General features: G+C 28.1%; 1 protein-coding gene across 1 annotated transcript in view; it reads right to left on the minus strand.

Moving 5' to 3' along the window:
* Nucleotides 1-17647, minus strand: part of Slik (Sterile20-like kinase) — a 42085-nt gene extending 24438 nt beyond the window's left edge. The window contains exons 1-8 of the mRNA XM_016059225.4: nt 16701-17647; nt 12873-13037; nt 8574-8772; nt 6001-6073; nt 3426-3620; nt 3181-3262; nt 2295-2402; nt 2077-2182 (exon numbers count right to left, since the gene is read on the minus strand). Coding sequence (XP_015914711.1) covers nt 2077-2182; nt 2295-2402; nt 3181-3262; nt 3426-3620; nt 6001-6073; nt 8574-8772; nt 12873-13037; nt 16701-16868 — 1096 coding nt within the window. The 5' untranslated portion in view covers nt 16869-17647. The remainder of the gene's footprint in view (nt 1-2076; nt 2183-2294; nt 2403-3180; nt 3263-3425; nt 3621-6000; nt 6074-8573; nt 8773-12872; nt 13038-16700) is intronic.
* Between the last annotated feature and the right edge of the window lies 1 nt (nt 17648).

Consider the following 17648-nt stretch of genomic DNA (forward strand, 5'->3'; position numbering starts at 1 on the left):
TTTAAGTCACTTTAAATAAAGAAAAACTTTGATTAAAAAAAAAAATTTTTATTAATAGCTTCACACTTTTCCATTATATTAATAGCTTTCACATTATACTAATAGCTTCACATAAGGCCCCAACTTTACTGAATGGATAAATAATGATAGATATATTTATTTACTAATGATCCAGCAGACTCAAGCAAATATAGAGCTTAATGACAAAATCCATACTACACTATTTTTATTTCAAGAATAGTCTACACTCTTCAGTATCCCCCCCCCCCAATTATTGAGACCCTTGCATTGCAACGCCCAATACACAAAGTCCCGTTTGCTATTCTATAGACGTAATACCATTTAAACACCTATTAGAATGTCTGAACTAAACTATTCATACCAATATAGGGACTGATTTTTTCTCTTTTGATTTTAAGAATATCATGAAAAAAGTGCTGTAAAACGTTTTGAGCTTTCTAAATAAACACTATCCCATGGACAATAAATAGAAAAAGTTTACTATTTCTTTTGAGGTTACTGTTCAATATGGGTTATATATCTTGATTTTTCTATGAATAAAAGAAAAAAGACTGGTAAAACTACCAACTCTTATTCCATTAGTTCTTATTCCTCTAGTCCTTGGCATTATCTATGGTGAAATATCGATTTATTTTGTTATCAAGAATTTAGAAGGATATATTCATTATTGAGAATTAAGAAGTAAATATCCCCTTTTCAGGGAATAGGAGTCTCTTGTATACATTGATAACCTTTGTAAATTTCATTTTGAAAATTTCAATACTTTTCGTTTAACCAGGTCTAGAAAAATTCAAATATTTTCTTTTCAATTTCCTTTTAATTTCATTTATTTTATTTTACTCTGTTTAATTATTATATGTGAATAATAAATAAATAAAATAAAGTAAAAAAAATATGAAATAGAGTAAATAAATAAAATAGTTAGTGAACGGCAAAATTTTTTAGCAACTTTTTGCTTGTGCAAAGCTAACCTAAAAGTACCAAAGATTCAATAAGTTTACAAATCAAATTTTTTCTTGTCTGAAAACTATCTTCACTTTTCATGAATTGTTGTAATAGGTAGTTTATCCTTGAGATGAAAACAAGTGGTATTCCCATTCCTACTTTCTTTTTTTTTTTACTATTACTATTTTGGTTCAACTTCTTAGTTTACTGGACATGTGTTATTAAGTGAAAATGGCTGCTCATAATAAGCATAACATATATTTAGAATTAGATTGGTAGTGGATTGCGTCAAAATTAATCCACCATTTTAAGAAAATATTTGATATAGTTTTGAGTACTCCCGTTATAGCAAATTTACATTATAACGCCCACAGTTCTTTAAACTACAGGGGTCGTTTTATCGAGCGTCGGCTATATAAATATTTACATATATATATGTACTCGACAATGAAATCAAACAATCTTATAAGTTACTGACTTGTCAGCCACTATAGAAACAGCAAACCCCATTTCCAATAGGAATTAATGAAAAAACTTATTTTTAAATGGAACATGAGAAAACTATTTATTCATTTTCTGAACTGTGCTTAAGCCTTGTATAATAACAGTTTAAATTATTGTTTTTTATTATCCATGTTGTTGACCTATGCAATAAGAAAAAAAAAACTAACAACCCATATTTATTTTGAAAGTTTAACTGTAGCAATCCGTATAACCGTAGCAACTGCTAAGGTGTAAGCCTTATGAGTTTTGGTGATTGCAGACAGTAAGTCTGCAATAAGTTAAAAACAAAAAATAAGTAAAATAAAGTAAAATAAGTTAAAAACAAAATAATAAGATACAATTATCCAGAGTTATTAATAAGAGAGAGCAAACTAAAACTAAGTTCATCAAATTATTATGTAATATTAGCTTCAAATTTTAATTCTTTGTAAAAATTATTACACAATAAATTAAGAATACTTTAGTTACTTCTCTAAAAATAAAGTGATTACAACATATAAAAAAACGCAGAAAAAAACTTGTAATCGTAATCAATAATAGAGTAATGAAAAAAAAAACTAAGAAATTACATTCCTGACCAAAGTAAATCTGAAATAAAGCACATACTTTCTCGTTTAGAGCTAGAAGTATCCGAAGTATCGCTTATATTGGAACTACTGTCACCTATTTCACTATTTACACTCATGTGGGAAGATGATAAACCAGAAGGAACCTAAACATTAGAGAGAATTATTATCAACTATATGTACACATTTTTGTTATGATAAGACATGATAATACAATGACATTTTTGTTATGATAAAATGAATATTTATAAATCATACTTCTTGATAATCATCTTCCTCTGTAACTTCTTCAAACACTTCTGCTTTATGTTCACTAATCAATTCTCTCAAAGGTCTGTTATCCAAAGCTGAAGCAATAAAGGGGTGCTAAAAAATAAAATTTAAGTCTGTCATTGTATGTAACATTAGTACTTTAGATAAAATGTCACTCAGAACTTTCACAAAACTAAATAATTTTTGCCCTTAATTTTGTTTAAAGAAAATAATAATAATTATTAACATAAGTAAAAGCAGCATTTTTTTATTCTAAATAACAAAATTTAAAAAATACCAGACATAAAACGAAATAACAAAAACAACACATTCTATTCTTAAAATTCCACTCTTAATATAAGGCCCAGTTCTGAAGATAATGACTTTTTGAAACCTTTTATAAAGAGTTAAACTAAAAAAATATTCTCAACTAAGTTCCTCTAAGAGATTTTTAAAATTTATCATTTGTTTTGTTTTAGCAAAATAGGAAGAATAAATCTGCCCTTACTTACTTATAAGTGATTGTAGTAAAGGTGCTGTTAAAAATACTTTTTCAGTTACATTATTAATTTTTTTTAGCACATTATTCAAACACAGGGAAAAGTAATATTAACAGGTAATAATTCTAAAAAAAACATCAAGAATTTCATTCAATAATTAAATAATTATTTACTGAAAGAAATTAAAGTACTTCAAAGTTATTTCAAATGTGAAGAAAAAAAAACTTAGATAAACGAAAACCAATTTAAATGAATTTTAAAAAAACTTGATAACTTTAAATCTTTTGTTATCAAAGTCAAATTTTGTTATCATATTAAAGCCAAATCACAACAAGATAAGAAAATAAAAAGTAGAAACTTTATAAAAATCTAAACAAATATAAATTATTTACCTCAAGTAATTCTTTAGCACTGCTCCTTTTTTGAGGATCTTTAATTAAGCATTTAGTAAGAAAATCATTAAACTGCTTAGACCTAAGAAAATATAAATAAGTTTCAAAAATAAAATTAACCACAAAATAAGTACATAATAATAAAAACAGGTTTTAAATTTTATAAACTATAAACAATTTCAAAAAATCAAAAATAATATATTTTTTTTTTTAAATATAAATGATGAACCAAACACCAAATATACCATTTTGATGGCTGAGTAAGAGTTGGTGGATCTTGCTTCTGAATTTTAAGCAGCACACGCATAGGTGTCATTTCATGGTTAGGTGGATCCATTTCAGCAAGTTCAATCAGAGTTATACCCAAACTCCAAATATCAGCCTTATAGTCATAAGGGTTATCTCTAAAGGTTTCACAGAGAACAACTTCAGGAGCCATCCTGTTGGTGAACAAAAACAATAGATTCTATAGTGGGGAAAAATAGATTTAACAGAACAATTATAACCAGAACAATTAACAACAAATAATCCGGGTTTCCCTACCGCGTTATCAAATATTTTATCATACTGCTTAGAATGATAATATTTTTGCTCTGTCAGAAACAATAAAAGAAAGTACAGAAATAAACAGGAGTTTGCTAGTGTCACTGTGTTAGTTAGGAGTTTGCTAGTGTTAAATGTGAGTAACATGCCAACCAATAGCTAACCGCCATGTGTTTTTTCCTTACTTACATATACAGAGCTGGAAGTCCATAATACAAAAATTAAAGACTAAATTGCCTCTAAACCCACCCTAAATTTTTCAAAAATTCGAAAAACATTTTAATGCATTTTTCGAATCTTTGTACCCTTCTTAATGTCTGTCAAAAACGATTTCTCGGTACCTAACTTTGTTTGGAAGTTATACCGGAAAATAGAGACTCGTCGCTAAGCAGGTAGAAAGGCCCGTTCGGCCGGATTAGGAGGGGCGACATTCTTTTTGTGTCTCATCCATTCCGCTGATTGTATATAGAAACTTATTGTAGGCATTTCCTTTATCGACCATTATATATATGAAATTAAACGTTTTCCCCTAACATAAGTTAATACTTTAAACGTGTTTTTATCAAAACGATGTTTTTTGACCTGGCCCAACGTTTTTATCATGATCTATACAACGAAATAAACTGTTCTTCATTTTAAATCGCGTAAAAATATATTCTTTAGAAAGTAGCATAGGATTTTGATATTTTAATATTTCGATTTTATGTTAGTATTTTAATGAATATTTTTTTTAAAGAAAAACTTAACTTTTTTTTAAAGTAGGTAATTTTGTGAATATCAAAAAACCGCTATGCTACTTTTTAGATAATATCTTTATGTTTCAGAAAATCTAAACAAAATCGTTTTCCTATGTTTCAGGACTTCTAAATCCATGAGGCCAGTGAGGTGCTACTTTTTGATGACCAGCCACACACGGAGCTGCCACCAACTTATTTTTTATTATTTTGTAAAAGCAAAATTTTTAAAATAGACTTAAATTGTAGGTAAATAACATTTTAAAAAACAAGGAGTTTCTGCATTGTCTCTATTACTTAAAAAAAATTCAAGAAAAACGTTAATATTTTACCATTTCAGGGTGGGGGTCCCCCCTTAATCACAATTTCAGGATGGGAGAAATTTGTACGATACCAACATTGATCCCCAGATATACAATTGGCAATAGTTATAGTAGTTCCTGCACTCAAGTGAAAAAAGAAACATTTAAAAAAACTCAGAAAATTAAGTTATAAAAAAATTTCTTTTTTGTTCTTTTTGTTTACAGAAAAAGAGGAGAAAATAGTCTAAATTGGAAAATCGTTAAGTAATATACGGATATATGAGGATTCTCTAGTGAAAAACAGTTGAGTATGATACAGTGATGAGATAGGAGTAGAGAGATAAGAGCTTTTTATATATTTCTCCCAAATAGAATGCTTTTATGCCATTAAATCAAGGATAACTATCTCTAACACTGGGAGCAAATAAATATCATACAGCGCTATGAAAACTTTATAGTTCATTTTGCTATTTACTTTTTTTCATGGCATAAAACACAATTTTTGAACTTTAAATTCCTTCAATTCTTTTTTAGATAAATAATCTTTATTCTTCCTGTTAAAAAAATTTGGAAAAATCACAAAAATTTCCAGACATTTATTGAAGTGTTTAATAATTAAGGAACACTTTCTTTTTTTTTTAAAGGAAATTAAGGAATTTAAGGACAACTTTGAGCCCTGCTATAAGATGTAAGAACAGAAGGTGCTCATTTTCTCAACAACAGATGAGCACCTTTAAAGTACTTTTTAAGCACCCAAAAAATATTTTAAAGCTTTATATACGTTAACAAAATGGAAAATAATTTTCAAAGACTATACATGATCATGATAAAATAACTAGTTTCTAACAAAGAACTCTTATCTTGATTATATTAGCAATCATAAAAAGATCGAAAGATTTTTCAGCTCGATTTCAGAGGGTGGAAAATGAAGTCGGAAATTACTCTAATAGATATAATAGTTGAAATTGAAAACACAAAAAGTGAAAGACTGGTAAAAATCATAAAAAAGTGGAAATTCGTAGAGGATACTCATCCCTGACAATGGTAATGATATTGAAGTAAATTTCCTTGAACCTATTAAATACAGCTATGATAATAAAATATAGCAATTTCAAAGCTTGGTATTGTTTGTAGAAAGAAACAAAAATTACTTCCATGGTACAATCAAAAATAGTTATACATTTCATGCTTAATAAAGCACTGGTTACTTAAATATAATAAATAATAATAAACGTTCTTACCAATAAGGAGTTCCAATAAATGAGTCCCTCCTTTGAAGTGTATGCTTGTTTTTAGCAGACACACCAAAATCAGCTAAAATTTAAAAAAATTTAAAAAAATTGATATCTAAATGATAAACTATTTAAATATACAACATTTGTAAATACAGTAAAAAATTTCTTATTAATCATAATTATTAAACATGAGAGAAGAAAACTAATTCTACTAATGTGCAATAAAACTGATAAAAAAAGAAAACAATTTAATTTATGCAAATAAGACTGAGAAATTTGATACAATATATTAGCACATGTCAGTACCTTAAACAGGATATGACACACTTCATATATTTGAAATTGCAATATTTTATTCTTATGAACTGAAATAGATTTTTTTTAGACTAGTGACATTTTCATACTTTTCTTTACAGAAAAAAATATTAATAAATATTCATAAAATTTTAAAAATAATAATAATAATAAGAGTACAATAAAAACACTGGTACTCAAAATTGTTTTAATTGGGAATTAAAATAGAGTAGAATAGAACAAACCTTTATAGTAAAATTTCTAAATCTTTTGTAGTTTCTTAAAGCTCAAAATAGCATTAAGAAAATTTCCCAAGTTCTGAAATTTTCTGGTATAACAGTAACAGTTTTTTAAAAAAATCATGCTAAATTTTAATTAGTTATTAATCTGAAGAGTCAAAAAAAAAGTAAAAAATAAATAAATAAATGTGTGAAAAAACATTTAATAAAAAATAGTACGTACACCAGAGATTTCCTGAAGACAAAATAGGGCAGAGCGTTTTTTCAAAAGCAAGGGCACTTTCCCTTTTAAAGGGCACCAATATTGCTAAATATATTAATTATATCTAGCTAGATAAGTGCTCTTCAAAACAGAATTAAAAATACTCAAATAAATATAAGAAATAATAGTATTTTATAATGACAGTCTAAAAATAATTTCTACTAATTATGGTAATATCTGAAGTCTCTGGCTCCTGCCATGTTACCTTTTTCTTAAAATAAATAAAAGAGCAATTTTTTTCTAAATAGAGGAACAACATTTTCACAAAAAGGGGAAGGAGCATAAAGGGTGGGCCACCCTTCTAAAAATCAGTTAGAAAGAATACTCATACACAACAGTTATTTATAAAAATGTCAAATCGAAACACTTAAAATTTAAGACATTAACAGCGAAAAATGGTATTTAAAATTAGGTATGTGACGAATATTCAGCCCTTTCGCCAATTTTCAGCAAAGTATTATTTGTAAAATTATTTTCAAAGTTTTTTTGGGGGGAAGGGGGGAATTTTATTAGATTTAAAAAAGAATAATCTAAAATCGTTTTTTTTTATTATGCATTATTATAAATAGTTTTTACGCATAATTGATAAGCTCTAAAACTTGCTAATTTATGTTCTGAAAGTCACATTGAAAACAAAATTTGAAGAATTTAAACTAGTTTACTTTATAATAAACCATGAGTATTTTAATGTTTACTTTCTTTTTTTATTATTATATCAAGCAACACTTCACGTTTTAAAAATTGAGAACTTTTTTTAGTGTCAATTTTGCTTGTTTTTCTGTTTTAACAAAAGTAAAGCATGTTAACGAAGCATTTCTAATAAACTCCATTCTTTTATTGTCACTTTTTTCTTGTATGGTAAGGCAGATAACTAGTAACATAGAAAACTGAGATTCTTAACATATTTCAAAACTAAGAACAATTTTTTCTTCTTCTCTTTCTCTTTTGGTTTCTTTTTTTTTTAATTAACTTTCATTTTTATCAGCGCTTTTATTAGGACAACATTTTTTAAAGACCGTTTCTTATGAGCGCTATGCTTTTATAGTTAATTTCTTTTCCGAAAAATATGGCAGTGTGAAAAAGTTAAATTAATACTTTTAGCGTTAAACCTTTTGTTTGAAATTAATGATGTTTGTTTTGGTTTCCATCTAGCTTCTTTTTCTAAAAGACTTATGTTTTTTATAGACAATTTTATTATGATGTGTCCATTAAGAGGGTTCCTATTAGACTTTAATCTTCACTTTTACTTGAAGATGCAGATTGAAAATTTTCGTTCAAAAACTATTTTTTCTGTTGAGTTTTAGCATATAATCTTTGTTTTTTTATAGACGTTTTTAGCGCAGTATTTTTAAGTGTTTCTCATTGGCATCTTTTTTTTTAAGTTTTATGGATAAATTTTCTTTTTGCAGAAACTATCATTTTCTAGCATTAAAGTTTGTTTTAAGAATTAAAAGGATATTTTTTTCTATTTCTTTTCAACTCTTTTCTCTTTTTTTACTAGCTGTTAGTGAGTGTTTTTTATCTTAAATATTTCTAATTGTTATCTTACATTTATCTACATTTCTATTAAAGTCTTTTTCCCATTACCACATACCAATAATACAGCTAAGTATTTCTTACTTTTCAATTATGACTAAACTTACTTCTAAATAAAAATGATATTTATTAATGATTTTTGTAAAAAACAATGTTGCTATTCCTTCGCCGGATATTCAGTATTCAGTCAAATCACTATTCGTTACATTCCTATTTAAAATGTTAATTCTCAATAAGAATGCAAATACCTAATTTAACCCCTCCATCCATAGTTAGGAGGATATTTCCAGCTTTCAAATCCCTATGGATGATTTTGTTTTCATGTAAAAATTGGAGACCCTGGCAGACTTCATGGCACAGATACCGAATTTGGGGTTCAGACAAAGGCTTTTCCAGATCCACCATTATAGTATCTACAGCACCACCTTCACAAAATTCAATTAATATCTAAAAAAGAAAATAAATCATTAAGGGATAAAACATTCAAAAGAAGTACGTAATACAAAAATTAGCATTCTTCAGAAGCAAATTAGTATCAGAAAATTTAAAAATACGATTCCAGATTAGTCTTGTTGATTACAGATATATATATTTAAGTCAGTTTTACATCAAAAAACTGCTTAGATAATACATATACAAGCACAGAAATATATGCTTGTATATGAAATAAAATCAAAATGGAGTTTAACAAAAATTAGAACACTTCAGTGATTTCTGAAGAAATTTTGTCACAAAGGTTAAAAATTAGTTGCAAGAAATTGAGATTTTGAATTCACAGAAATTGAGATTTAAATTGAGATTTTGAATTCACAGAAAGATTTTTATTTTATCTAAGCCAACAATATAAGCCATGAATTTACACTATAATGAACAGTTTATAATATAAAATACAATACTATTCTTAAAATTTAAACATTACATAAATTTAGCTTATAAAATTAAAAACAAAAATAATGAATTTTACACTTAATATTTTTATAACAGTTTGTAAACATCAAATAAAGCATTGATAAAATTTTAAAATCAGTTTTAGATTTAAATCACAACCTTCAGGGAGGGGAATTAACTTAAACTAGAATTTATACCAGTGATTCTATCTAGGGCCGGCCCATGCCGATTTTCAAGTGTAAGCAAAAATATTTTTGATGCCCCCCTACATTAGTGATAATAAATATGTACAGTATAAAATAAATTACATTCGTAACTTTAAAAATATGTCAAGGTCTACAGTGTTTTCACTACAGCGCGAGAACGCGAGAATCTCGCATATTTTTTTATATTCTCACATTAAAAAATGATTACCGCGAGAAATTCGCGCATTCTATAAAAAAATTTCAAAATTCGCGAATTTCTTGCATTTTGAAAACAATTTCTCATTTGCGCCATTTAGAATAAAATCCGTTTCACTTTTCTTCCTGGATCTTTTATTATTTTCAACATCTGCCCCATTATCTAGCTTCCCTATTTACCAGTATTGATCAGAACCTTTAAGAACAACAGAACACCATCCTTCCGAACCATGGAACCTCTTTCAGAACGCATTTCTCTGCAACCACGTGTTTACCGTAGGTAAGGTTTCTTCATGTAAGACGTTAAAAGTTTTTGCTCGTTAATGTAAGATGGACAAATACCTTATAAAGCCAATATCTTCTATTCCGAAACGGACAAATGAAAATGAAACAAATGTGGATAGAAGCGATCAAAACAAAACAAATACGCATTTGAGCAACCTAATGAGAATAGCTGATGAAAAAGTAGATGTAGAACATTTTCCATATGATGATGCAGCAAAAATATTCAATGCTTTAAAAATTAGAAGATGTTAAAAATGCATCATAATTAAAGAAATTTTTTTTTTTCAAGTCTCTTTGCGTTTTTTTTTTTTTTTTTTTTTTTTTTTTGAAATCTCACTTAACTTTTTGAAATCTCACCCTGTTTTTGAGAAAGGGTGAGAAATTCTCACCCATTTTTTTTCTGAGATGAAAACACTGGTCTACATTTTTTTATACTACTTACATAATGTACTTTTATTTAAATTCAATAGAGCGAGAAAAAAATGCCCTAACCTAAGTAATTTCGGAAGAGCAATAAAAGTATTATATATCCATATTATATTTACATTTTCATCTACTTATCATTTATGTCAGGCATTCATAAATGAAATGAAAGTATTGTTTACATTCAGTTATAAATCTTACCTTTTTATATATGCTTCATTTTTTAACATGCCAAAATACAAATCATGATCAAAATATTGCAAAAAATTCAAAATTGCAATAATCAGAAGTATAATAATACATATAACATTATTAAATTCAAATTAGCACAAGCTTGAGGTATTTTTACTATGTAATTTTATCCAGATATATACCTATAGTCCGTTCAACGAGAACTGAGAGTGGAAGTAAACAAAAGGGTTGCTGTTTGATCGCCAACGTTTGCCACTTTAACGGTTTCTTCGCTGAATGGGCGATTTCATTTGAATCGACAGAGCTTTTGCTTTTATAGAAAAACGAAAACGATGTTTGGTTTTTGATACCTTAAAATTAGATAAGAAAGTGCAAAATTAAAATATTTTCATGAAAATACGTTTCTAAGTGTTTCAGTAAACACATAATTTTATTTTAAGAATAGTTTTAATATATATTTATATTTCTTTAAGTTTTAATTAAATTAGTTTTAATATATTTTGCATAAATATCTATGAAAAACATAACTTTTATAATTCCATCGTAAAAGTCGTATAGAATTGAAAGTTATGTTAAAAAATGTTAAGAAAATACTCTTTCATTTTCATAATTACAATTTTTTTAAAAATTTATTAGAAGTTAAATAATATTTAAAATAGTTTTATGTTTCACCGATTGATTTAAAAATATATTAGAAGGAACTGCATTTATTTGTATTTTTAAATTGTTAATTATCTTTATTTTTCTAAGGGAAGTATTACGAAAATAATTACACTAAAAGAAACTTGGAACTCTTTTATATGTCTCACAAAATCTTTTGTTAAGAAAAATATACCCACTTAACCTATAAAAAAAAGCAATTTGTAAACCTCGAATTCAATAGGTTTTTGAAAAAATAGAATCAAGTGTCAAAATTATTTAATTTTACGTAACATTTGAATTTCTGTACTTAATTAACAACTGTACCGATAACGAAAATAATTATATTAAACTACTCAGAAAAGAACAAAATTTTAAGAAATACTGTATTAATGATCACTTAATCATGGATACTAACGAATAATTATATCATTAAAAAGTAAAAATGAATCCTCGTCGTTTGAATTGATATTTATTTTGAATGCACTTCCGTTTTATAAATGTTCAATATTATTTCTTTCTCTGCTTTACTTATGTAAGATTTCTTCTGTCGTTTTTTAGGAGGACTTAAATCCATCGCTTTATTTTCCATATTACTCATGATACACTTACAAAAAGACACCACGGCGAAACAAACAACCTTCTAAAAATAAGAGTTTTTGCTTGTTTGATAGGCGCTATTTGTCATTATTCTGGCGCCAAGTAGACAGCTGTATTTCGCCAAATAGCACGCCGCTTTGTTTACTTTCGCTATCAGTTCTCGTTGAACAGACTATAATAAGAATATTATGCATGAATTTACAATTAAATATAAAGAAGTAGTAATTAAATATAACTTTTTACGAATAATCGTAGCAAACAATAACATTTCATAATTCTTGATAATTAAAGATAAAATACTTGACTTTAAGAATTATTGTTATTATAATCGTTAACAGTTATAGATAAACTTTCCAATAGGATTTAACAGTAAACGCAGCGATCCAGACCATCGCTATTTCGGATAACTGATTTTTCCGGTTTTCTGAATTGCTACAAAAAGCCGTTTTTGTTATTGTTAAACCCAATTAAAAAAATTTATTTATTTGGAAATAATCTTAAAAACAAGAAAAAATTATGAAGTAATACACTAATCATTATTCCCAAAATGATGGTAAGGTATCTTTCAAAAGAAAAATCCTAAAATCTTATGAGGAAAAAAAAAATTTTTTTTTTTTAAATGGCGGGAAAATGTATCAAATTTCGTTCTGGTTTCTTGGTTTTCCGGTTTTCTGATTTCCGGATTACGGATTCTGTACTGTATTAAAAATTATACATAAAAACTCAACACAAAACTCGAGATTCTTGAATAAAAAACAAATTCAATTCCTTCACCAATTCAACTTCAGAAAAAATGGATAATGGTAGTTTCATAAAATAATTTTAAAAAGGCGAATTCTAAGATTATCCTTCCCAACACTTAATTTTGCTCTTATATCTTCTTAAAAAATGATAAATCCCAGGTTAATTACACATTTTGATTTTAATTTGTAGTGATAATTTTGAAAATATTTTCTTTACTATATTTTTAGGTTAATTTTTTTAACAAAATTTTTACTTTTCACAAATCATGTCTAAATTTTCACAAAATAAGTATACCTCTTTAAAAAGCGTGGACAGACCCCCGCAATCAAATTACAACAACAACATATAATATAACAGCAGAAAACATATAATTACCCATAATTTAGCTTCATAAAAGTAAGCCTCTAACAATTCTACGATATTGTCGTGTTTGCATTCTGACAAAATATCAATCTCAACAGTAAAATCATCCAAGTCATCTTCCCCTTTCAATTCACATATCTTAGCCGCAGCTAACTTCCCATTCTCTCTATTTTGAGCCTAAAACAAATAAAGACACTATATTATTTATACATGCATTACCATCAGGGTGCAATTTTGCCAACAAGCAAGTAGCAAATTGGTAGTTAAAATATAAATAAATTTTTTTTTAAAAAATTTATTAAAAAAATGATACAGTCGAACTTGTTTATAACGAGCTCGGATTTAACGAGAACTCGGATTTACCAAGGGAAACGAGAATATTTGGTTGGCTCAATGTTCAGTCTATGGAACAGAAGTCGCTTTTAACGAGCAAGATCCGGTTTTAGCGAGCAATATTTTTCTGTCTTGCAATCTTTTTTCTCATCTTTCTAGTCTTTCTGTCTCATCTATTTTTCAAAATGATAAGAAATGCGCGAGAAATAAAAAAAAAAACCCGCGGACTGAAACTTAATTGCCCTTATCGCTCTAATTTAAAGCTTTATCGGTTGACGAAAAAGTAAAAAATTTACGGGAGTTGGATGACTGTGTTAAAAAAGTCGAAATCTGCAAAAGGTATGGATTGTTTTCATCTACTGTTTCCACACTGCTAAAAAACAAAGACAACTTAATGGATGCATACGACCAAAATAAAACAGACTGTAAACGACTGAAGAAGTGTTCGAAAAAGGATTTGGACGAAGCGTTATTGAAATGGATGAAGGTGCAACGTAGTGCTGATTTACCCGCGAGTGGACCAATTCTAAAAGTGCAAGCAGAAAAATTTGCTTAATAATTTGGATATTCTTAGTTTGTTGGGGGGAAGGGGTTAGTTGTCATTAAATTAAGAAAAGTGTTTAATTAAATTAATTAATGTAATTAAAGTAAGTAAGTATTAATTAAATTTTAAGTAAACTTAATCATTTTACCTCCCAAGCCCCCCCCCCCACTTTTATTTGCACGCCTGCTTTAAGGACCCGTTTATTACGAGCACTCGGATTTAACGAGTACATGTTACGGTCCCTTTGTGCTCGTTATATACGAGTTCGACTGTAAATGCTCACTACAGAAAAATGCAATAGAAAAAATTCTTAGATAACATCTAATAATCTACACTTTTTATTGTTTTTCCACAAAATTTCTTAAATTCTGATATTTTTAATATGATATTGTTACCGCACACTAATTTAAATTAAAGTTTTCACTTCTTTACGCTCTCGATTAACGACGATTCTGTTGTTAAACTTTATTTTTTCGACCCTTGTCCAATAGTTGTTAATTGTTTTGTTTGGTGATCCCTACATGATTTAACAAATTTGGTATTTTTAATAAAGATAATATTGTCAGGCGCAAAGTTCACATTTTCCCAGCAGCTATTTCGGCTACTTTTCTTGTTTTATAAAATTTTTACACGATCATCCAAATTCCGATATTGCTGGCCAGGTGGCCGAGCGGTTAGCGTGCCTGACTGCGAAGCCAATGTGTGCGGGTTCGAAACCCGCTCTGGGCATGGATGTTTCTCTCTGTGTTGTGTGAATGTGACCCATCCTATGAACAGGTATTTGTGGCGTGGGTAATATTGCTCGCCTCAGTGATTTAGGTTCACAGGTGCCCACTAGGTAACGCTAAATGAAAAACACTTCCACGGTAAAGAACGAAAGTTCAGTACCTGCTGTTAAGCCAAAAAAAATAAAAAAATTTAAACATTTCTGATATTTTAAACACAATGTTATTCTGTTCTGACGTGTGAATTTCAAATTTGAATAGGTAGTTATTTTTTACATACTCAATTTGCGATGATTCCAAGGAAGATGCCACTCTATTTTCAATCATTTTAACATGGTTTAATAAATTGATTTAGTTTTGACGTCTGCTAGCTGAGTGGTAGCGCTTTACGCTATCATGAGGCAGGTCCTTTGTTCGATCCTCAGACTGGCCAAGGTTGACGCAGCCTTTCAGTAAATCAATAAAAAGAGTACCAAGCATGCTTGGGAACTAAACAGTGTGGGTTCAATGTTGGGCTGACCAACAAAACGGAACATCAGCTCTTGCATCCCAGAGCCCAAAGGTAAAGGAAACTGAGGTGGGCACGGTAGGCCTTGGCCCTCTATGGACGGTCACGCCACTGAGTTTAGTTTCAATAAATTCAGAATTTTTAATATATTTTAAGACACAAATTTTGAATTTCAGTTATAGCCTATTGAAACGCTTTATTTTGACTATTCTATTATTCATCCAGTACATCATTTTACTACTATTTTCTTAACAGTTATTTTTCATTTCAACAATCTTTTTTACATAATTTTTCAAATAATTATATTTTTAATAAGTTATTACAATACATGAATTTCAAATTTGACTGATCCCTTTTTGACACGCTCAAATTGAATCTAAGCTGCCTTAAATCAACATCATTTTCTAATTGCTTTGTTTGTTTGTTTTTGCGCCAATTATTACAAATATTTTACTACCAGCTCAGCAATTTCCACAGTATGTTTAAAATCTGTATATTTTAAATACAATATTATTTCTACCAATATACTAGGAATTGAGCATTTGCATAATTAAAACTTTCACAAGAGTATAAATATTTAATATTTACAATACAGTAATCATTTTATTGCAATAAGTTACACAGCAATGATTATGTTGAATTTTCTACATCTCAAAATAAAATGTATCGATGTACTGCTTTAAAAAAATGCTGATAAAATCTTGATTTTACTAATAGTATTTTTCAGCACTATGATTTTGCAGTATAACAGATTTAACAACAACTCATTTGGTACATATTTTTACATTACTTCAAAGGAAAAATATACTGCTTGACAAAAAATACTATTCTGCTTAAAACAAAAAATTCAAAATAAAATAAAATTATATCCAAGAATTTTTGTTTATTCAGAAGGAACTGTATGGGAATTCATTTTTTTATTTTATTAAAGTATTAAAATATACAATTAAAATCACAATATTTTTTTGTTCATGTATACATATTTTGCTACAAGTATGTTAGTCTGAAAGCAATCGAAGTAAACAAACCCATTTGAATTTAAGAAGATTTGTGGTTATATAGTTAACATTTGGTTGTATAATTTACTGTTAAATTGTTGTTTTACATCTAATTAAGTCAATTACAGAAACCAAACTACATAAAAGTAAACAAAAAAAAATTGCATAGATCACCAAATTACACACAAATTAAAAAATTTAAGTATACAATGACTAGTTCTAAAATTTGTTTACTTTAAATGTGTTATAAGAGCCACAAATTTTTATTTAATAATAATTCTTTCCCTCAAACAATTCGTTATTGAAATGCAAGCAAACAAAACAGTTTTCAATTCAGGAAGAAAAAAATTGTGTTTCGAACTGAGTTTAGGGTAAAAAGTTAACGAGATAAAATAAATTTAAGACTTGTGCATCCCAAATATAACTAAGAATACACGGTAAACAAATATTGATCTTTGAAATGCATTACAGTTTATATGTGATCAAGTCTAGACAAAATCCTCAAACACAAAATTTTACTAGCACAAATTCTGCAGAGAGAACAGAATGTTTTCAACAATGAATTTTGATTGAATACCATAAGATTCTATGAACATCAAAACAGATTGCTTAATACATCATGGGAGGTTCAGTTAACATAATGTGAAATTAATAAAACCACAGATACTGTTAAAAACATACTAGAGATTCAATTAAATAGTACAAAGTATTTTATACAAAATATTACATTACCTTGTAAACTTTACCAAATGCTCCATCACCCAGCTCGCCAATAATTTCCCAATACAGCTCTGGATCATCATTGAATTTAATGTTATTGCACACTCTTCTTCTTTTAGCTTCAGAAGAAATATTTCCAGCAATGTGAAAAATTTTCTTAAAATTACTAAAGAAGGACATTTCCAACTGGCATTAGGAAAAGTTTGACCCTGGGCTTTTAAACTAATCCAGTAAAAACGTAAGTAATAAAAAAATCCACAATATCATACACTTTTATTCAGAAATATCAAAAAGCCATATCATCTACGACTTATAAAACGAATCGTTGTACGAATCTTCACATTAACTCCAAAATTTACTACCATCATTGCTCGTGGCGTAACCTTGAAAAGGAACTCAACTCAGAGGCGGAAAAGGCAATTTCATAGTACATAATTCATACAATATATGTTATTTCCAGTTGTTTTTATAAAACTTGTTCTATGTTCTGAGTCTCAAAACGGGAAAAAAACAAGAAAGGTATACAGTAAGGAGTTTCCTTAAAAAATTGTGTACGGTATTTCAAGAAGTAGGATTCATCGGTATACAATGATTATCATTAAGATAATTTGAAATCTTTAATTAAAAGAAAAAGCATACATCATTCTCCCATCTGACACCAAAGATCAGATGGAATGTTGTCCCGACGTCATATACACAACTATCGTGTCACTTTGAAGTTTACGACCTCGGGGCGAAAAACAAATATTGCCTTGTAGAAACCAATTTTAAGGGAAAATGTCACATCATATTAAGTACTAAGATCAAAAGACTTGATTAAAAATAACAGATATTTTTTTCAACATAGCCATAGAGAGGTGTGAGAGAAAGTTTCATCAACTTTGCACATTTTAATGTAATTTCAGACATCAGGAATCCGATTAGCGCAGGCGACTATTACTATTAGCATTGTTGCCATCA

Source organism: Parasteatoda tepidariorum, chromosome 3, assembly GCF_982258835.1.
Source record: "Parasteatoda tepidariorum strain Cologne lab strain chromosome 3, Ptep-v5.0, whole genome shotgun sequence".
Lineage (NCBI taxonomy): Eukaryota > Metazoa > Arthropoda > Arachnida > Araneae > Theridiidae > Parasteatoda > Parasteatoda tepidariorum.